This window comes from Bombina bombina, chromosome 6 (genome assembly GCF_027579735.1).
Source record: "Bombina bombina isolate aBomBom1 chromosome 6, aBomBom1.pri, whole genome shotgun sequence".
In the NCBI taxonomy this organism is placed as follows: Eukaryota; Metazoa; Chordata; class Amphibia; order Anura; family Bombinatoridae; genus Bombina; species Bombina bombina.
In genome coordinates this window covers 1,151,407,510-1,151,430,597 of record NC_069504.1, presented here as the reverse complement: position 1 = coordinate 1,151,430,597, position 23,088 = coordinate 1,151,407,510, and the positions used below count along the sequence as shown (strand labels likewise).

Below are 23,088 nucleotides of genomic sequence, written 5' to 3'. Positions count from 1 at the left end.
ATCCCCCCTCATTTTCTCTCTCTCCCCCCTCTCTTTTGCTCTCTCTCCCCTCTCTTTTGCTCTCTCTATCCAACCTCTTTTGCTCTCTCCCCTTTATTTTGCTCTCTTTCCCCGTCTCTTTTGCTGTCTCTCTCCCCCTCTCTTTTGCTCTTTCTCTCCCCCTTTTTTTGCTCTCTCACTCCCCCTCTCTTATGCTCTCTCTCTCCCCTTCTCTTCTGCGCTCTCTCTCCCCTCTCTTTAGCTCTCTCTCCCCCTCTCTTCCCCCCCTTTCTTTTGCACTCTCTCCCCTCTATTTTGTGCTCTCCCCCTCTCTTTTGCTCTCTCTCTCCCCTCTCTTTTGCTCTCTCTTTCTCCCCCCTCTCTTTTGTGCTCTCTCTCTCCCCTGTCTTTTGCTTTCCTTCCCCCCTCTCTTTTGCTTTCTCTCTCCCTCTCTTTTGCTCTCTCTATCCCCCCTCTTTTGCTCTCTCTATTTCCCCCTCTTTTGCTCTCTCTCTCTTTCCCCCCTTTTTTGCTCTCTCTCTATCCCCCCTCTCTCTCCCCTCTTTTGCGCTCTCCCCCCTCTCTTTTGCTCTCTCTCTATCCTCCCTCTCCCTCCCATCTTTTGCTCTCTCTCCCCTTTCTCCCCCTCTCTTTTGCTGTCTCTCTTCCTCTCTTTTGCCCTCTCTATCTCCCCTATTTTGCTCTCTCTCCCCCTTTCTTTTGCTGTCCCTCACCCCTCTCTTTTGCTGTCTCTCTCCCTTTCTTTTGCTCTCTCTATCCCCCCTCTTTTGAGCTCTCTCTCCAGTCAGCCCGGCACCGTCCGGCCACACCCACGTCACACCCGATTCCGCCCACGCCATGCCCAGTTCCACCCCGTCCGTGTCGCGCACAGTCGGCCCCAGATGCCAGGTCAGTGTGTTTAAACCACTACTGTGATACCTAAATATCCAGCTCAAGGGGGCGCTAATATGAAGGATGACCAAGATGAATGAACTAATATGTGCAATATTCAATGCAATATTTACAATGATGTAGTTATCAATACATATATAACATGAGTATGTAATGGATGTATACAAGATTTGTATTAAAGCCTTGACTAAGTCCTTTGGATTCGTCAGTATCCGGATGTATAGGAACGTCCAAGGTGTGTATTGACTATGAAATAAATCAGGTATGAAGAGTGACAGGCCGCTCCTCTCAAAAACGACAATATAAATCCAATAAATCACAAAACAAGAGGGCGCCCCCTAGTGCAATATTGCAAATATAGAGAGCAACAACAGGTAATTCTTGTATTGAAATAATACTCACAAGGGTTGCAGCACCCAGTGTGCTGATTGGTGCAGGCTGGGGTCTCACAGTGGCCCAGCAACACTGATCCAAGAGTGAATAAACAGACAGGCAGGAACTCTAGGCAGTGGAAAAAGGAGGAAACAGCGAGAAAAGCTGAGAAACGCATTGCAATCTGTTACCACCACTGTTTCTTTTTATTGTTGAGTGCTCACTACACCCTTTGTTTTTATACTATTTTTAATAAATATTTTAACATCATATTGAAAGCTTGAGCTCACATTGTCTCCCTGATCACCTGGATCTGTCTATCAGTGTTGCTGTGAGTCCCCAGCCTGTACCATTCGCTGGGTGCTGCAACCCTTGTGAGTATTACTTCAATACAAGACCTGTTATTCACCAGCAGTTTTGCAATATTGGAGGAGTTGTCCTCTTTGTCATTTGCTTCATAGCACCTGCAGCACTTTTTCCACTGCCTGGAGTTCCTGCCTGTCTGTTTATCCGCTTTTGGATCAGTGTTGCTGGGCCACTGTGAGTCCCCAGCCTGCACCAATCAGCACACTGGGTGCTGCAAACCTTGTGAGTATTATTTCAATACAAGAATTGCCAGTTGTTGCTCTCCATATGTGCAATATTGCACTAGGGGGCACCCTCTTGTTTTGTGATTTATTCACAGATTGGTCAGGTCAGTGTGTTGAAGGCCAGGTGTGTTTGACCTTGCGCGGTCTCTACTGCGCATGACAGCTTCGGACAAACACACTTGCCCTTTTATATTATAGGATATATATAAATCTATATATATGAAAGTAACTGTAATTTTAGATTTACATAATGAAAGTCATAGTGTAAACAATATTATTAAGATGTTTTGGATAGTTTTAAGGAAACACACAGTTCAGTTTCATCCATTAAGGGGCATAATTATTTTAAATATTTCAAGCTGGTAAATTCAGTGCCACCATGGCAAGAAAAATTTGAAACCATGGTAAAACACAAATATTTGGTTTCAAAAGTTTTGTCCCAATATTGGGACATTGTCGTTTAATGGGTGAAAATTAAATCTGCATTGTGAACTGAACAGCACCAAATATGAGGATGGACAAAAAAATAAACATTTTCTCATTTTAGTTTGAACGTAACTGGGCAAGAATTTAAGATCAATAAAAAAAATGTTTAGTGCCCTGCAAAAGAAGCCAAATGCTGTTTCATTTGCATTTGTAGTATTTAAATATACAAGATGTGTAAAATGTATTTTTATTCAAACAATAGCTAAGGCTCAGAGAGGGGGAGATTGCATAAATATGTTTTACAAAATATAAAGAGGATATTATATCATTTGAAAAAAATTGTGGGGGGGAGGTAAAATAGGATAATGAGCATGTAACATTCTTTAACAAATGATGTACTTATATTGTAGTTCTGATGTGTTATAATGTCTGATTTTTCTAGAGATTGGAATAAAAGTTTTTTTTAAAGAATCCTGAAAGGCTCTAACAAACAGAGCCCAAAGGATATTGTAGTAGCTTCTATCGGAATATTTTCCTGATATCTAAGACGCTTTGTACAGTTTGCGTGTTGTGACGTCTCACTAAAACCTGTTACAGACTGATATGGAGCTAAATCCTTTAACACCACAATTGTTTTTATTTTGTTGTAGCTACAAACAAGACGCATTTAAAGAGAGCTTTTTATACTCTTCCTGCAACTCACCATGCAGTTGTTCTGTCAAGAAATGGGATCCAGTGTGCGGAGAAAACCAAATGACGTATATGTCAGCGTGCTTGGCCGGATGTACCTCTTTTATAGGGACAGGGAAAAATAAAGTAAGAATCTTCTGTTACAGCTATAAAAACTCAGCCATTTCAGCACTGCCTCAAAATGTTTTTTTTAAAGACAAATTTATATAGCTAACAAAATCCAAACGTATTAATTCCGGCGTAAACTGTTTAACGGAAAATGCAACTAAAGCTCTATGTAATCATTATGGACTGGATTACAAGTGGTGCGTTAAAGTTAGCACGGGTTGCAATAAGCAATCACAACCGTGCTAACTAGCAGGCATATTACAAGTTGAAAGTAAACAGTTGCGCTCAAAGGATTAGTGTAGCTAAAGAACCTGCTGCTTGATAAATCTACCCCTGATGTTTCCAGATCGCTGGAAACAGAAGTTAACTCCTTAACTCAAAACAATTATCCCGATCAGATACGATCGGAATGATTGACAGCCCCTGCAAGCGGCCGATTGGCCGGGAATGTGCAGGGGGGCGGCATTGCACAAGCAGTTCACAAGAACTGCTTGTGCAATGATAAATGCCGACAATTCCGACAGCATTTAATAAATCGGCCCCCTAGTGTAAAGTGTAAGAGTCTGATATTCAAAAGCTTGCCGGCATGGAGAGAAATCACACAAAATCTGTGGGATTTATTTTACACCTTGTAGTGTAATGTAGGAGTTTCTGTTTCACATGAAGATCACGACATCGCAACAGAAACATTTATCAAGATAACATTTGTGTTTCCCCGTACCGATGAGACTGCTTAGATCATTTCACCTGAGTGACGAGGTTTTGAATATCAGGCCCTAAGTGTTAAAAACAAATGTTCACCAAACACATCAAATGCTAATTAAAATAAACTATTACACACATATATACACTTTTTGATAAAAATATTTAATATAAATATATTAAATATTAATATTAAATACTAAAAGGGATATGGTATATTGCAAGGTATTTGGCTGGAAAGGGCTATAATGTCTACATGTGTGTGTATGTATATATATATATATATATATATATATATATATATATATATATATATATATATATATATATATATATATATATAAATGTGTTTACATACATGTGTATTTATGTGTTTATATATACACACATATAAACACAGTTCTATACATATACACATGCATACATTTTTGAGCCCTTTCCAGTTAAATAAATTTAAAGTTTGAAAATAATTGTATTTAATATTACTGTATTATTTATAGAAATATTTTACATTCCAATGTTCTTCACTTTATTTTTAAATAGATATTTATATATACAGTTGTATATATATTTCTACATATATTCATATAGATAAAGATATATATTTTACAAAAAAGTTGAAGAACATTGGAAACTAAAATATTCATAACTACTTTTGGGTTTAGTGCTGTAGGTCTAACACGGTGTCGAGTTAGCTTGCGAGCGATAAGTATTCATTTTTGGGTTTTTTAACAGCATGTTCCATAGAAGTGTATGGGAGAAGAAGTTAACGCTGTTGCGATATTCAAAGTCCTAAAGTTAGCCAACATCTGACTTTTGCTCTAGAACTAACTTTTTACTTTCATCTTGTAATACACCCGCTAACTCGCCCACGTTAAAATTTTACTTTGAGCTCAGTTAGTGCAAGAGTGAAAAAATGTGTTAGTTTAATCTGTGTTCTAAAGTGGACATTCATGAAGAGTCTTAGGCCTAGATTTAGAGTTGGGCGGTAGCCGTCAAAACCAGCGTTAGAGGCTCCTAACGCTGTTTTTTACCGCCCTCTGGTATTTGGAGCCAGTCATTAAAGGGTTTAACGCTCACTTTGCAGCCGCGACTTTTCCATACCGCAGATCCCCTTACGTCAATTACGTATCCTATCTTTTCAATGGGATCTTTCTAACGCCGGTATTTAGAGTCGTGGCTGAAGTGAGCGTTAGAAATCTAAAGACAAAACTCCAGCCGCAGAAAAAAAACAGTAGTTAAGAGCTTTCTGGGCTAACGCCGGTTTATAAAGCTCTTAACTACTGTGCTCTAAAGTACACTAACACCCATAAACTACCTATGTACCCCTAAACCGAGGTCCCCCCACATCACCGCCACTCTATTATAATTTTTTAACCCCTAATCTGCCGACCGCACACCACTGTCACCTACATTATCCATATGAACCCCTAATCTGCTGCCCCTAACACCGCCGACCCCTATATTATATTTATTAACCCCTAATCTGCCGCCCCCGCTATCGCTGACCCCTGCATATTATTATTAACCCCTAATCTGCCGCTCCGTACACCGCTGCCACCTACATTATAGCTATGTACCCCTAATCTGCTGCGCCTAACACCGCCGACCCCTATATTATATTTATTAACCCCTAATCTGCCCCCCTCAATGTCGCCTCCACCTGCCTACACTTATTAACCCCTAATCTGCCGAGCGGACCGCACTGCTACTATAATAAAGTTATTAACCCCTAATCCGCCTCACTCCCGCCTCAATAACCCTATAATAAATAGTATTAACCCCTAATCTGCCCTCCCTAACATCGCCGACACCTAACTTCAATTATTAACCCCTAATCTGCCGACCGAATCTCGCCGCTACTGTAATAAATGGATTAACCCCTAAAGCTAAGTCTAACCCTAACACTAACACCCCCCTAAGTTAAATATAATTTAAATCTAACGAAATAAATTAACTCTTATTAAATAAATTATTCCTATTTAAAGCTAAATACTTACCTGTAAAATAAACCCTAATATAGCTACAATATAAATTATAATTATATTATAGCTATTTTAGGATTTATATTTATTTTACAGGTAACTTTGAATTTATTTTAACCAGGTACAATAGGTATTAAATAATTAAGAACTATTTAATAGCTAAGATAGTTAAAATAATTACAAAATTACCTGTAAAATAAATCCTAACCTAAGTTACAATTAAACCTAACACTACACTATCAATAAATTAATTAACTAAAATACCTACAATTATCTACAATTAAACCTAACACTACACTATCAATAAATTAATTAAATACAATACCTACAATTACCTACAATTAAACCTAACACTACACTATCAATAAATTAATTAAATACAATATCTACAAATAAATACAATGAAATAAACTAACTAAAGTACAAAAAATAAAAAAGAACTAAGTTACAAAAAATAAAAAAATATTTACAAACATTAGAAAAATATTACAACAATTTTAAACTAATTACACCTACTCTAAGCCCCCTAATAAAATAACAAAGCCCCCCAAAATAAAAAAATGCCCTACCCTATTCTAAATTTAAAAAGTTCAAAGCTCTTTTACCTTACCAGCCCTGAAAAGGGCCCTTTGCGGGGCATGCCCCAAAGAATTCAGCTCTTTTGCCTGTAAAAAAACCACATACAATACCCCCCCAACATTACAACCCACCACCCACATACCCCTAATCTAACCCAAACCCCCCTTAAATAAACCTAACATTAAGCCCCTGAAGATCTTCCTACCTTATCTTCACCATGCCAGGTTAACCGATCCGTCCTCGGAAGTCTTGATCCAAGCCTCGGAAGTGTTGATCCAAGCCCAAGCGGGGGGCTGAAGAGTGACGTCCATCCTCGGGCTAAAGTCTGGATCCAAGCGGCGGCTGAAGAAATCCATCATCGGGCTGAAGTCGGAAGTCCATCATCGGGATGAAGTCTTCTATCAAGCAGCATCTTCAATCTTCTTTCTTCCGGAGCGGAGCGGAGCCATCTTCTTCCCAGCCGACGCGGATCCATCCTCTTCTAACGACGCCTACTAGCCGAATGACGGTTCCTTTAAATGACGTCATCCAAGATGGCGTCCGTCAAATTCCGATTGGCTGATAGGATTCTATCAGCCAATCGGAATTAAGGTAAGAAAATTCTGATTGGCTGATGGAATCAGCCAATGAAATTCAAGTTCAATCCGATTGGCTGATCCAATCAGCCAATCAGATTGAGCTTGCATTCTATTGGCTGTTCCGATCAGCCAATAGAATGCAAGCTCAATCTGATTGGCTGATTCTATAAGCCAATCAGAATTTTCCTACCTTAATTCCGATTGGCTGATAGAAACCTATCAGCCAATCGGAATTTGACGGACGCCATCTTGGATGACGTCATTTAAAGGAACCGTCATTCGGCTAGTAGGCGTCGTTAGAAGAGGATGGATCCGCGTCGGCTGGGAAGAAGATGGCTCCGCTCCGCTCCGGAAGGAAGAAGATTGAAGATGCTGCTTGATAGAAGACTTCATCCCGATGATGGACTTCCGACTTCAGCCCGATGATGGATTTCTTCAGCCTTAGAGTAGGTGTAATTAGTTTAAAATTGTTGTAATATTTTTCTAATGTTTGTAAATATTTTTTTATTTTTTGTAACTTAGTTCTTTTTTATTTTTTGTACTTTAGTTAGTTTATTTCATTGTATTTATTTGTAGATATTGTATTTAATTAATTTATTGATAGTGTTAGGTTTAATTGTAGGTAATTGTAGGTATTGTATTTAATTAATTTATTGATAGTGTAGTGTTAGGTTTAATTGTAATTTAGGATTTATTTTACAGGTAATTTTGTAATTATTTTAACTATTTTAGCTATTAAATAGTTCTTAACTATTTAATACCTATTGTACCTGGTTAAAATAAATACAAAGTTACCTGTAAAATAAATATAAATCCTAAAATAGCTATAATATAATTATAATTTATATTGTAGCTATATTAGGGTTTATTTTACAGGTAAGTATTTAGCTTTAAATAGGAATAATTTATTTAATAAGAGTTAATTTATTTCGTTAGATTTAAATTATATTTAACTTAGGGGGGTGTTAGTGTTAGGGTTAGACTTAGCTTTAGGGGTTAATCCATTTATTACAGTAGCGGCGAGATTCGGTCGGCAGATTAGGGGTTAATAATTGAAGTTAGGTGTCGGCGATGCTAGGGAGGGCAGATTAGGGGTTAATACTATTTATTATAGGGCTATTGAGGCGGGAGTGAGGCGGATTAGGGGTTAATAACTTTATTATAGTAGCAGTGCGGTCCGCTCGGCAGATTAGGGGTTAATAAATATAATATAGGGGGCGGCAGATTAGGGGTTAATAAGTGTAAGGTTAGGGTTGTTTAGACTCAAGGTACATGTTAGAGTGTTAGGTGCAGACGTAGGAAGTGTTTCCCAGGTGGTTTTTTTTCAGATCAAACTGCCCCATTGTTTCCTATGGGGGAATCGTGCACGAGCACGTTTTTGAAGCTGGCCGCGTCCGTAAGCACCGCTGGTATCTAGAGTTGCAGTGGCGTTAAATTATGCTCTACGCTCCCTTTTTGGAGCCTAACGCACTGAAAACCCAGCCATTCTGTGAACTCTAAATACCAGCGGTATTTAAAAAGTACGGGAGAAAAAAAGCATGCGTAGCTAACGCACCCCTTTGGCCGCCAAACTCTAAATCTAGCCGTAAAGAAGGTAACGTACAACAGAAGGAAGCAACTTTGGAGTATTCTTGTTACATTGTGTGTTGTCTGCTACTGAACCCATGAATTTCCAGCATGAGATTAGAGTGCTGCCCTCATATGTTCTGAGATACAGTAGAGCTTTTGCTATTATTTTGTAATGATAAAGGTTAGAGAACCGTTGTTAATTCAGCTCTATCTCAGGCTCTATAAACTGTGCACAGAGGACTATTAGAATATTACCAATACTGTAATAAATTGTATCTAATCCATCTCTGACTATTACATATAAATTACTATCACTTTATTCCCAGTAATACCAGTGCACACTAACAAATAGGTCAACGCTTTGTCTCACACAGTAGAAATGTATATTTTTATGCATTCCTCCCTTAGCTCTGTCATATTGTTGTTTAGCATATTATTAGCACTGTGCAAGTGATGGTTTATGCCGCATACAAATAATAATTACAAAACTAGGTGACAAAGGTACATTCTCTTTACAAACACTGGTCAGGTTTTACTGTACGGCCGTTTTCATACAAGTTCTATCATCTGACCTTAATTACTACACATTTAACGGAAGCTTTTTGCGCTTATTTCAGGTGTATCACAACTGTACTTGTATCAAGGCTGCCGGCTTCCAGTCGCACAATTACACAGCATCACTCGGTGTTTGCCCTAGGGATGACAGCTGCTCCCGGATGTTTCTCTACTACATCATCTCAGGGGTTATAAGTACATTTATATACGCTCTGGGGGCCGCCTCTGGGTACATTCTCCTCCTGTGGTGAGTCTCGTATATAGTAGTAAAAGCTGAGGTTAGACAAAGACACAGCACCAGCTCGTTCAGCTCCTATAACTTTATTCTGACACTAATTAGTGCCCATTATTTCCAGATCATGAAATAAAAAGAAATAATACAAACAGAATTCTCCATGTGACACTTAAAGCGACATTAAACACTAAACAAATGCTAGATAGAATTATGCACTCAAAGAAAAGATTATCCTTAGAGTAACACGTAGATGTAATTTTTAAAGTTTCATTAGCTGTTTAGTATTTAAATATTGACAAAATAAGTGTAAAGTTTTAGTGTCTATAAAACAATGGGAGCTGCCATGTTGTAACTTAGGTTACCTTCTCTGCTGTAGCCAATTACAGACAGTTATAAATAGGTTACTAGAGTCTGCAGCCAATGGCTGTGTGTTATATAACAGTGCTCTGTACTTCCATTTCTAACAGGAACTAAAAAGCTCACAATTTTAGAATGGAATAGCAGGAAGAGGGGACCAAATAAATAATGAAAGCATATTGCAGAGTTTGTTTTAAATATATGATTTATCATTTTATAAATTGTTTAATGTGCCTTTAATAACCCCCCATATTCATGAAGTCATGTGATTAACTCCATATACACACATGCATCTGAGGTCACTGCCTCCTACTGCCGTGTTCGTCACAACTTGACTGCTCTTACTGTAAAAAGCTCTATATTTCATACAATATGCTAGTATCTTCCTTCTAGCATTACTACATCAATCCTTATGTGCTGAAGGGTATAAATAAGATGAGTGCAGAATATGTACAATCCTAATGCAGCTGAACCTTTTATTAGTGTCTGTCTGTCTGTCCGGACATCCGGCTGTCTGTATCTATCATCTATCTATTTATCTATCTATCTATCTATCTATCTATCTATCTATCTATCTATCTATCTATCTATCGGTTGGTGGTGGGCATTAGGCAAAATGATACATTAGTTACTTGGCATTCGGCAATATGATATATGGTTTGGTGGGCATTAGGCAATATTATATATGGGTTGGTGGGCATTGGGCAATATGATATATGAGTTGCTTGGCAATATGATATATGGGTTGGTGGGCATTAGGCAATATGGTATGTGGGTTGGTGGGCATTGGGCAATATGGTATATGGGTTGGTGGGCATTACGCAATATGATATATGGGTAGGTTGGCAATATGATATATGGGTTTGTTGGCTGGCATTGGGCAATACTATATATATGGGTTGGTGGGCATTGGGTAATATGATATATGGGTTGGTGGGCATTGGGCAATATAATATAAAGGTGGGTGTGTATTAGGCAATATGGTATATGGGTTGGTGGGCATTGGGCAATATGGTATATGGGCTATTGAGCAATATTATTTATGGGGTGGTGGGCATTAGGCAATATGGTATATGGGTTGGTGGGCATTGGGCAATATGATATATGGGTTGGTTGGCATTTTCTGAAAGTATATTGTATTACGTAATACACTGTATAGGAAAATAGTGAATGGATTGCAAGTATTGGATAGGGCCAGACAGATAGCTCAGCATGCTAAGGCACTGTGGCTGGGTTCGATCCACGGCGAGGTCCACTCAGCCTTTCATCCTTCCGAGGTCGATAAAATGAGCAGCGTCTTGAGACCCTTACGGGTGATTAGCCGCACTTTACAAGTACCCAATACATACATACAATACATACATACATACATAGCTAGAAGGTTGATCTTATATCAATATAATGATATTGGATCAGTATCATATATTGTAGTTATATTTGATGTTAGATTTGATACTGATATATAGGTGCCTATATTTTTTTATTTAATTAGGCACTAATATATAGGCAGATAGTGTGTTGGAGATATATCTGTGTTATTTAACTATAAGCACTATGCAGCAAGATATAGATGTTAAATATCAAACTGACGTTTGTTAAACATCTGATAGTTGACAGTCATTTGTTAAACATCAAATAGTGGTGTTTTTGTGCTCCAACAAGATATAAAGGTTAATATCAAATTGTCGTTTGTTAAACATCTGATAGTTGACAGTCATTTGTTCAACATCAAATAGTGATGTTTTTGTGCTCCAACAAGATATAAAGGTTAAATATCAAATTGTCGTTTGTTAAACATCTGATAGTTGACAGTCATTTGTTAAACATCAAATAGTGGTGTTTTTGTGCTCCAACAAGATATAAAGGTTAAATATCAAATTGTCGTTTGTTGAACATCTGATAGTTGATAGTCTTTTGTTGAACATCAAATAGTAATGTTTTTAGTGGCTATGCATCAAATATCACTGAGTTATTGATCGTTGGTTGATCATAGTATATTGTGTAATAATTGATAGATGTTTGTTAAGCATCAAATTATCATTTGTTAAGTATCAAATAGTTGGTCGTCGTTTGTTAAACATCAGGCTATTTGGATAGCTGTTATATTTTGTATAAAAGGTAATAATGCTTTATTCCAGTAGTAATTTATTAACTGTGTTTTTTTGCTTTCAGTAATATAATATTGCGCATTAACAATGTTTTATGTGATTAAATAATTTTTGTATCTAGTATTATTGCCTGCTGTTTTTTGTATTATTACACTCTTTAGTTAGCAGGTTATCTCATTCATCATTTTTAATAGTTCATTTGTTAAATGCACAGTTTTCCCATTTGTGAGAAAGATATGTATGTATGAGTTTTATCTGTATTTTTAGACTAATAGTTTATTTGTAGTTGCTTGCGGTTTTACCAAGAAATGACCATAAAGTATTTACATTATTTAACTCAAACACTCCACCTTATAAAACAAATGACTGATAAATTCAATGTATTATTATATTACTAGTACTAAATCCCGTGTACACGGGCCATTTTTTGCAGTACAGCAGTCCCACCCCTTGCTCTCTCCCCCCTCTCTTTTGCTCTCTCTCCCCCTCTCTTTTGCTCTCTCTCCCCCCTCTCATTTGCTTTCTCTCCCCCCTCTCTTTTGCACTCTCTCCCCCCTCTCTTTTGCACTCTCTCCCCCCTCTCTTTTGCACTCTCTCCCCCCTCTCTTTTGCACTCTCTCCCCCCTTTCTTTTGCTCTCTCTGCCCCCTCTTTGGCTCTCTCCCCCCTTTCTTTTGCTCTCTCTGCCCCCTCTTTTGTTCTCTCCCCCCTCTTTGGCTCTCTCTCCCCCCTCTTTGGCGCTTTCCCCCCCTCTTTGGCTCTCTCTCCCCCCTCTTTGGCTCTCTCCCCCCCCCCCCTCTTTGGCTCTCTCCCCTCTTTTGCTCTCTTTCCTCTTTGGCTCTCTTTCCTCTTTTGCTCTCTCCTCTTTGGCTCTCTTTCCTCTTTTGCTCTCCCCTCTTTGGCTCTCTCTCCCCCCTCTTTGGCTCTCTCCCCTCTTTTGCTCTCTCCTCTTTGGCTCTCTTTCCTCTTTTGCTCTCTCTCTTCCCCCTCTTTGGCTCTCTCTCCCCCCCTTTGATTCTCTCTCCCCTCTATATGGCTCTCTCCCCCCTCTATTTGGCTCTCTCCACCCCTCTTTGGCCCTTCTCCACCCCTCTCTTGCTCCCTCTCTGACTCTGTCTTTCAAACCCTTTGCCCCATCACGGCACCCCGCCAGGCCACGCCCCATCACAGCGACACCCGCCCGGCCACGCCCCTCGTCGCACCTTGCCATGCCCCACGTTGCACCCGGCCACGCTCCCATCGCAACGCTCCCGTCGGCCATGCCCCCTGACACTCCGCTTCAGCCTTGCTCTGTGCTGAGTGCTGAGTGTCAGGATCCAAACGGCCAGGTATGTTTGTCATGTGCAGTCTCTACTGCGCATGACTGCATCTGACAAACATACTTTTCTTTTTATTATATAGGACTAGTCCTAAAGCCCGTTAACACAGGCCATTTTTTGCAGTACAGCGGTCCCACCCCTTGCGCTCTCTCCCTCCCCTTCTCTTTTGCTCTCTCTCTTTCTCCCCCTCTCTTTTGCTCTCTCTCTCCCCCTCTCTTTTGAGCTTTCTCTCTCCCCCCTCTCTTTTGAGCTCTCTCTCTCCCCCCTCTCGTTTGTGCTCTCTCCCCCACTCTTTGGCGCTCTCTCTCCCCCCTCTCTTTTGCTCTCTCTCTCCCCCTTCTCTTTTGCTCTCTCTCTCCCCCTTCTCTTTTGCTCTCTCCCCTCTCTTTTGAGCTATCTCTCTCCCCCTCTCTTTTGCTCTCTCTCCCCCCTCTCTTTTGCGCTCTCTCCCCCACTCTTTTGCGCTCTCTCCCCCACTCTATTTTGCGCTCTCTCCCCCCTCTCTTTTGCGCTCTCTCTCTCCCCCCATCTCTTTTGTGCTCTCTTCCCCCTCTCTTTTGCGCTCTCTCTACCCCTCTCTTTTGCGCTCTCTCTCTCCCTCTCTCTTTTGTGCTCTCTCTCCCCTCTCTTTTGTGCTCTCTCTCCCCCTCTCTTTTGCGCTCTCTCTCCCCCTCTCTTTTGTGCTCTCTCTCCACCCCTCTTTATTGCGCTCTCTCTCCACCCCTCTCTTTTGCACTCTCCCCCCCTCTCTTTTGCGCTCTCTCTCCCCCCCTCTCTTTTGCTCTCTCTCTCCCCTCTCTTTTGCTGTCTCTCTCCCCCTCTCTCTTTTGCTGTCTCTCTCCCCCCTCTCTTTTGCTGTCTCTCTCCCCCCTCTCTTTTGCTGTCTCTCTCCCCCCTCTCTTTTGCTGTCTCTCTCCCCCTCTCTTTTACTGTCTCTCTCCCCCCTCTTTTTTGCTGTCTCTCTCCCCCCTCTCTTTTGCTGTCTCTATCCCCCTCTCTCTTTTGCTGTCTCTCTCCCCCCTCTCTTTTGCTGTCTCTCTCCCCCTCTCTCTTTTGCTGTCTCTCTCTCCCTCTCTCTATCCCCCCTCTTCTGCTCTCTCTATTCACCCTCTTCTGTTCTCTCTCCCCCCTCTCTTTTGAGTTCTCTCTCCCTTCCTCTCCCTCCCCTTTCTATCTCTCTCCCCTTTCTATATCTCCCCCCTCTCTATCTCTCTCCCTTCTATCGCTCGACTGTGCCCGGCCACGCCCCCTTCATGCCCGACCACGCCCCATTAATGGACATTCACGACGGCCACGCCCCCTGCTCACGCCCGGTCACGCCCACTTCTGCTGCAGATCAGCTAGGCTAGGGACTCAAAGGCAAGGTGTGTTTGTCCTCGTGCTGTCTTTACTGCGCATGACAGCTTCGGACAAACACACTTGGCCTTTTATTATATAGGATTGTATAGTTGTCACTGCTATTTGTTAAACTGCCACAGAAATGTGTTTTAAGATTTTGAATCATAATGATATTGCTTCACATATTTATAAGATTTATAATTATAAAGTGTGGTAAGAATCTATTACCAGTTACTAATTAAGCATAGTATGTTGGCTAGTTCTGTGTTTATGTTTGCAACAGTCGCTGTGGTAAAATATAGTATCGTAAGTCAGCTGATTCTTTATGTATGTTTGCAGTAATCACTGTGCGGTAAGTGTTCTGTGCATTTATCGTTGCTGGTTATTAAGTTACCGAAGCAGTGCTGAATCAGATATTAACACATTAAAGTATCTTCTTACGATTCTATAAGATTTGAAGTGCAAGTTTATAGTAAACACCTTATTGCAAATTACTAGTCAAGCATAGTGTTGCAAATAAGTTTGTTGTTTGCTCAGGTTTAGATCTACTCTGTGCAGTAATTGTTTTTACACTATTGCCATGAATTTAGTAATACTTGTAATGCTACGAAACATTTCCGTCTCATTAGTGACAACTATACAATAATATAATAAAACATTGAATTTAGGCAGTCATTTGTTTATAAGGGTGGAGTGTTTGAGTTAAATAATGTAAATACTTTATGGCCATTTCTTGGTAAAACCACAAGCAACTACAAATAAACTATTGAGTCTAAAAATACAGATAAAACTCATACATAATATCTTTCTCACAAATGGGAAAACTGTGCATTTAACAAATGAACTATTAAAAATGATGAATGAGATAACCTGCTAACTAAAGAGTGTAATAATACAACAGCAGGCAATAATACTAGATACAAAAATTATTTAATCACATAAAACATTGTTAATGCGCAATATTATTATTATTATTCTTTATTTATAAAGCGACAACAGATTCCACAGCGCTGTTCATAGGTAACAAAGATAAAAGGACAGTACAATATGAGACACCAGACAAAATTTAACAAACAAATACAGGAGGAATTGGGAGCCCTGTTCCCGTGGGAACTTACAATCTAAATGGGTAGGAGGGTGAGAAACAGGAAGTGGGGACTGCAAAGGTGGGAATGATGTTAGTGTGAAGTTAGATGAGGGCAACTATTAGGCAAGTGGAATTCATTAGTTACTGATTTGGTTATAGGCTTCCCTGAACAAGAAGGTCTTTAGGGAGTATTTAAAGGAGGAGAGGTTGGGGGAAAGTCTGACAGCACGAGGAAGTGCGTTCCAGAGGGTTGGTACCGCCCGAGAGAAGTCCTGTAGTGTAGCATGAGAGGAGGTGATGGTAGAAGAGGCAAGGAGTAGACCGTTGTTGGATCTTAGGGGACGGGCTGGAGTATATTTGTTGATGAGTGAGGACAGGTATGGGGGGGCTGCATTGGTAAGGGCTTTGTAGGTCAGAGTGAGAATTTTGAATTTAATTCTGCTGTGAATGGGGAGCCAGTGAAGGGACTCACAGAGGGGTGTGGCAGATACAGAGCGTCAGGAGAGGTGGATTAGCCTAGCAGAGGCATTTAGGATGGATTGAAGGGGGGAGAGGCGGGAGAGAGGAAGGCCAGTTAGTAGGTTGTTACAGTAGTCAAGCCAGGAAATTACTAGGGAATGGATTAGCTGTTTAGTAGTTTCAGCATTCAGAAAAGGACGAATTTTGGAGATATTGCGTAGGTGGTTGCGACAGAATGAAGAGAGCGATTGGATGTGGGGTATGAAGGACAGATTGGAATGAAGTGTAACTCCTAGGCAGCCGACTTGGGGTGATGGGAGATAGTGGTGTCACCGACAGTGATAGTAAAGTTAGAAACTGGAGTAGAATTAGTTGGAGTAATTAGAAGAAGCTCAGTCTTGGACATGTTGATTTTTAGGTGGTGAGAGGCCATCCAGGAAGAAATGCCAGATAAGCAGTCGCTGATGTGGGAAAGGACAGAAGGAGAGAGTGCAGGGGTGGATAGGTAGATCTGAATATCATCAGCATAGAGGTGATAGTTGAAGCCATAGCTACTAATAAGTTTACCCAGTGAGGAAGTATAAATAGAGAAGAGTAGAGGGCCTAGAACAGAGCCTTGAGGTACTCAACAGACAGAGGTAATGGAGAGGATGAGTCTCCAGCAAATGAGACAGAAAAAGACCTATTAGAGAGATAAGATGGATCCAGGAGAGGGCAATGTCACAGAGCCCAAGGGAGCTAAGAGTCCGTAGGAGGAGGGGATGGTCAACAATGTCAAAGGCAGCAGACAGGTCAAGTAAGATAAGTATAGAATAGTGGCCATTGTTATATTATATTACTGAAAGCAAAAAAAACGCATTAACAAATTACTACTGGAATAAAGCATTATACCTTTTATACAAAATAGTAACAGCTATCCAAATAGCCTGATGTTTAACAAACAACGAACAACTATTTGATACTTAACAAATGATAATTTGATGCTAACAAACATCAATCAATTATTACACAGCTATACTATGATCAACCAACGATCAATAACTCAGTGATTTTGAATGCATAGATACTAAAAACATTACTATTTGATGTTCAAACAAAAGACTATCAACTATATGATATATGGGTTATTGAGCAATAGGCAATATGATATATGGGTTAGTGACCATTGGCCAATAATATATGGGTTGGTGGGCCACTGGCCAATATAATATATGGGTTAGAGGCCATTGGGCAATAAGATATATATAGGTTTTTTGGCATTGGGTAATATTATATATTGGTTGGTGGCATTGGGTAATATGATATATGGGTTGGTTGGCATTGGCAATACTATATAAGTGTTGGTGGGCATTCAGCAATACTATATAAGGGTTGGTGGGCATTGGGCAATATGGTATATGGGTTGGTGGGCATTAGGGAATACTATATAAGGGTTGGTGGGCATTGGACAATATGGTATATGGGTTGGTGGGAATTAGGCGATACTATATAAGGTTGGTGGGCATTGGGCAATGATATATGGTTGGGGCATTAGACATTATGATATATGGGTTGGTGGGCATTAGACATTAGGATATATGGGTTGTTGGGCATTAGGCGATATGTTATATGAGTTGGTGGTCATTAGGCAATATGAGATATGGTTTGGTAGGCATTGGGCAATATGATATATGGGTTAGTGGGCAATGAGCAATATGATATATGGGTTGGTGGGCAATGGCCAATTTGATATATGGGTTAGTGGGCATTAGGAAATATTAAATATGGGTTAGTGGGCATTAGGTAATATGATATATGGATTGGTGGGCATTAGGCAATATGATGTATGGGTTAGAGGGCATTAGGCAATATATATTTGAATAGTGGGCATTAGGCAATATGATATATGGATTGGTGAGCATTAGGCAATAAAATATATGGGTTGGTGGGAATTAGGCAATATTACATATGGGTTTGTGGGCATTAGGCAATAAGATATATGGGTTGGTGGGCATTAGGCAACATGATATATGAGTTGGTGGGCATAAGGTAATATTATATATGGGTTGGTGGGCATTAGGCAATATGATATATGGGTTGGTGGGCATTAGGCAACATGATATATGAGTTGATGGGCATTAGGCAATATTATATATGGGTTATTGGGCATTAGGCAATGTGATATATGAGTAGTAGGGCATTGGGCAATATTATATATTGGTTGGTGGGCATTAGGCAATATGATATATGGGTTGATGGGTATTAGGCAATATTATACATGGGTTGGTGGGCATTAGGTAATATAATATATGGGTTGGTGGGCATTGGGAAATATGATATATGGGTTGGTTGGCTTTGGGTAATATGATATGTGGGTTGGTGGGTATTAGGCAATATGATATATGGGTTGTTGGGCATTAGGCGATATGTTATATAGGTTGGTGGTCATTAGGCAATATGATATAGAGTTTAGTGGGCATTAGGCAATATTATATATGGGTTACTGGGCATTAGGTTATATGATATATGGGTTGGTGGGCATTAGACAACATGATATGAGTTAGTGGGTATTAGGCAATATGATATATGGGTTATTGGGCATTAGGCAAAATGATATATGTGTAGGAGGGCATTGGGCAATATGTTATATGAATTGGTGGGCAATAGGCAATATTATATGAATGGTGGGCATTAGGCAATATGATATATGGGTTCGTGAGCATTAAGCAATATGATATAAGGGTTATTGGGCATCAGGCAATATGATATATGGGTTGATGGTCATTAGACAATATGATATATCGTGTGGTGGGCATTGGGCAATATGATATATAGGTTAGTGGGCAATATGATATATGGGTTGGTGGGCAATGGCAATATAATATATGGGTTGATGGGCAGTAGGCAATATTATATATGGGTTAGTGGGCATTAGGTAATATGATATATGGGTTGGTGGGAATTGGGCAAAATGATATATGGATTGGTGGGCATTAGGCAATATTATATATGAATGGTGGCATTAGGCAATATTATGTATGTGTTGGTGGGCATTAGGCAATATGATATATGGGTTGGTGGGCATTAGGCAACATGATATATGAGTTGATGAGCATTAGGCAATATTATATATGGGTTGGTGGGCATTAGGCAACATAATATATGAGTTTGTGGGCATTAGGCAATATGATATATGGGTTATTGGGCATTAGGCAATATGATATATGAGTAAGAGGGCATTGGGCAATATGATATATAGGTTGGTGGGCATTAGACAATATGATATATGGGTTGGTGGGCATTAGGCAATATTATATATGGGTTGGTTGGCATTGGGCAATATGCAATTCTATATATGGGTTGGTGGGCAGAGGGCAATCTGATATATAGGTTGGTGGGCATTGGGCAATACTATATAAATGGGTTGATGGGCATTGGGTAATATGATATATGGGTTGGTAGGCATTGGGCAATATGATATATGGGTTGGTGGGTATTAGGCAATATTATACATGGCTTGGTTGGCATTACCCACTATGATATATGGGTTGGTGGGCATTAGGCAATATGATATATGGGTCAGATGGCATTGGGCAATATGATATGTGGGTTGGAGGGCATTAGGCAATATGATATATGGGTTGTTGGCATTGGGCAATATGATATATAGGTTGGTGGGTATTAGACAATATGATACATGGGTTTATTGGGCATTAGGCAATATGATCTATGGGTTGGTTAGCAATGGGCAATATGTTATATAGGTTAGTGGGCATTGGACAATATTGTAGATACTATTATATCTACTATTATATTACCATTAATAATATCTCAGCTGTATAATCCAACCTGTTAGATATATATATACAGGGAGTGCAGAATTATTAGGCAAATGAGTATTTTGACCACATCATCCTCTTTATGCATATTGTCTTACTCCAAGCTGTATAGGCTCGAAAGCCTACACCAATTAAGCATATTAGGTGATAGTGCATCTCTGTAATGAGAAGGGGGTGTGGTCTAATGACATCAACACCCTATAATCCAGGTGTGCATAATTATTAGGCAACTTCCTTTCCTTTGGCAAAATGGGTCAAAAGAAGGACTTGACAGGCTCAGAAAAGTAAAAAATAGTGAGATACTTGCAGAGGGATGCAGGCACTCTTAAAATTGCAAAGCTTCTGAAGCGAGATCATCGAACAATCAAGCTTTTCATTCAAAATAGTCAACAGGGTCGCAGAAGAGTGTGGAAAAACCAAGGCGCAAAATAACTGCCCATGAACTGAGAAAAGTCAAGCGTGCAGCTGACAAGATGCCACTTGCCACCAGTTTGGCCATATTTCAGAGCTGCAACATCACTGGAGTGCCCAAAAGCACAAGGTGTGCAATACTCAGAGATATGGCCAAGGTAAGAAAGGCTGAAAGACGACCACCACTGAACAAGACACACAAGCTGAAACGTCAAGACTGGGCCAAGAAATATCTCAAGACTGATTTTTCTAAGGTTTTATGGATTGATGAAATGAGAGTGAGTCTTGATGGGCCAGATGGATGGGCCCGTGGCTGGATTGGTAAAGGGTAGAGAGCTCCAGTCCGACTCAGACACCAGCAAGGTGGAGGTGGAGTACTGGTTTGGGCTGGTATCATCAAAGATGAGCTTATGGGGCCTTTTCGGGTTGAGGATGGAGTCAAGCTCAACTCCCAGTCCTACTGCCAGTTTCTGGAAGACACCTTCTTCAAGCAGTGGTACAGGAAGAAGTCTGCATCCTTCAAGAAAAACATGATTTTTATGCAGGACAATGCTCCATCACACGCTTCCAAGTCTCCACAGCGTGGCTGGCAAGAAAGGGTATAAAAGAAGAAAATCTAATGACATGGCCTCCTTGTTCACCTGATCTGAACCCCATTGAGAACCTGTGGTCCATCATCAAATGTGAGATTAACAAGGAGGGAAAACAGTACACCTCTCTGAACAGTGTCTGGGAGGCTGTGGTTGCTGCTGCACGCAATGTTGATGGTGAACAGATCAAAACACTGACAGAACCATGGATGGCAGGCTTTTGAGTGTCCTTGCAAAGAAAGGTGGATATATTGGTCACTGATTTGTTTTTGTTTTGTTTTTGAATGTCAGAAATGTATATTTGTGAATGTTGAGATGTTATATTGGTTTCACTGGTAAAAATAAATAATTGAAATGGGTATATATTTGTTTTTTGTTAAGTTGCCTAATAATTATGCACAGTAATAGTCACCTGCACACACAGATACCCCCCTAAAATAGCTAAAACTAAAAACAAACTAAAAACTACTTCCAAAAATATTCAGCTTTGATATTAATGAGTTTTTTAGGTTCATTGAGAACATGGTTGTTGTTCAATAATAAAATTAATCCTCAAAAATACAACTTGCCTAATAATTCTGCACTCCCTGTATATATATATATATATATATATATATATATTATATATATATATATATATATATATATATATATATATATATAACCAATATGAGAGTTCAGCTTTTGCCAATATTCTGTCGGTCATACGTGAAGAAATAGACTTTGAAAAACACGTTACAGACCTTAAACACGTCCTCAGCCAACTTAAAAGGGCAGGTGTCAAATTATCCCTACAAAAAGCTCAATGGTGCTGCACTCGTGTAATCTTCTTGGGACATGAAGTTACTTCTGAAGGGTTAAATCCTCAGAAGAAAAAGGTGGAAGCTATAATAAATTCTTAAGAACCCAACTAACTTAAAGGAATTAAGATCATTCCTGGGTATGACGAATTATTCTCGCAAATGTATTGATAATTATGCAGAATTAGCTAAACCACTGCTACTTCTTCTAAAGAACGATGTGAAATGGCACTGGAGTGAGACTCAAGAGACAGCCATCAATGAGCTGAAGAGAAAACTCACTCAAGCACCTTGCTTAGCGTACCCTGAAGGTGGTAAACCTTTCTACTTAGAGACAGGTTACACCGATATAAGCATGAGTACTGTTTTATACCAAAAACATGATCATTTAAGCAAAGTAATTGCTTATGCGAGCAAAACTTTATCCCCAGTAGAAATAAAATTGAGTGTTTGCGAAAAAGCCCTCTTATCTACTGCATAGGCTCAACAAAATTTCCGCAGCTATATACAGGGCGAGAAAATTATTGTAGAATCGGCCCACCAGCCTTTGCTATAAAATGAGAGAATAAGAGATGGGAACCTGTCTAATAGCCGCATAACAGCTTGGACTCTTTCCTTACAAGGCTAGCTTTTAGAAATTCGCTATAAGCAAAACAAAAACATAATTTATGCTTATCTGATAAATTTATTTCTCTTGTAGTGTATCCAGTCCACGGATCATCCATTACTTGTGGGATATTCTCCTTCCCAACAGGAAGTTGCAAGAGGATCACCCACAGCAGAGCTGCTATATAGCTCCTCCCCTCACTGCCATATCCAGTCATTCGACCGAAACAAGCCGAGAAAGGAGAAACCATAGGGTGCAGTGGTGACTCTAGTTTAATTAAAATTTAGACCTGCCTGAAAAGGACAGGGCGGGCCGTGGACTGGATACACTACAAGAGAAATAAATTTATCAGGTAAGCATAAATTATGTTTTCTCTTGTTAAGTGTATCCAGTCCACGGATCATCCATTACTTGTGGGATACCAATACCAAAGCTAAAGTACACGAGGGACAAGGCAGGAACTTAAACGGAAGGAACCACTGCCTGTAGAACCTTTCTCCCAAAAACAGCCTCCGAAAAGCAAAAGTATCAAATTTGTAAAATTTGGAAAAAGTATGAAGGGAAGACCAAGTTGCAGCCTTGCAAATCTGTTCAACAGAGGCCTCATTTTTAAAGGCCCAGGTGGAAGCCACAGCTCTAGTAGAATGAGCTGTAATCCTTTCAGGAGGCTGCTGTCCAGCAGTCTCATAGGCTCCGATTATACTCCGAAGCCAAAAAGAAAGAGGTTGCCGAGGCCTTCTGACCTCTCCTCTGTCCAGAGTAAACAACAAACAGGTTAGATGTTTGGCGAAAATCTTTAGTAGCCTGTAAGTAAAACTTCAAGTCACGGACTACGTCTAGATTATGCAAAAGAAGTTCCTTCTTTGAAGAAGGATTAGGACATAATGATGGAACAACAATCTCTTGATTGATATT

The 23,088-nt window shown here is 39.9% G+C and overlaps 1 protein-coding gene across 3 annotated transcripts in view; it reads left to right on the top strand.

Moving 5' to 3' along the window:
* The window catches only part of LOC128664298 (solute carrier organic anion transporter family member 1C1), a 329,411-nt gene that overhangs the window by 279,504 nt on the left and 26,819 nt on the right, over positions 1 to 23,088 (top strand). For all 3 annotated transcript variants that reach the window (XM_053719135.1, XM_053719133.1, XM_053719134.1), the window contains 2 exons: positions 2,930 to 3,095; positions 9,108 to 9,292. In XM_053719135.1, the coding sequence (XP_053575110.1) occupies positions 2,930 to 3,095; positions 9,108 to 9,292 (351 nt within the window). The remainder of the gene's footprint in view (positions 1 to 2,929; positions 3,096 to 9,107; positions 9,293 to 23,088) is intronic.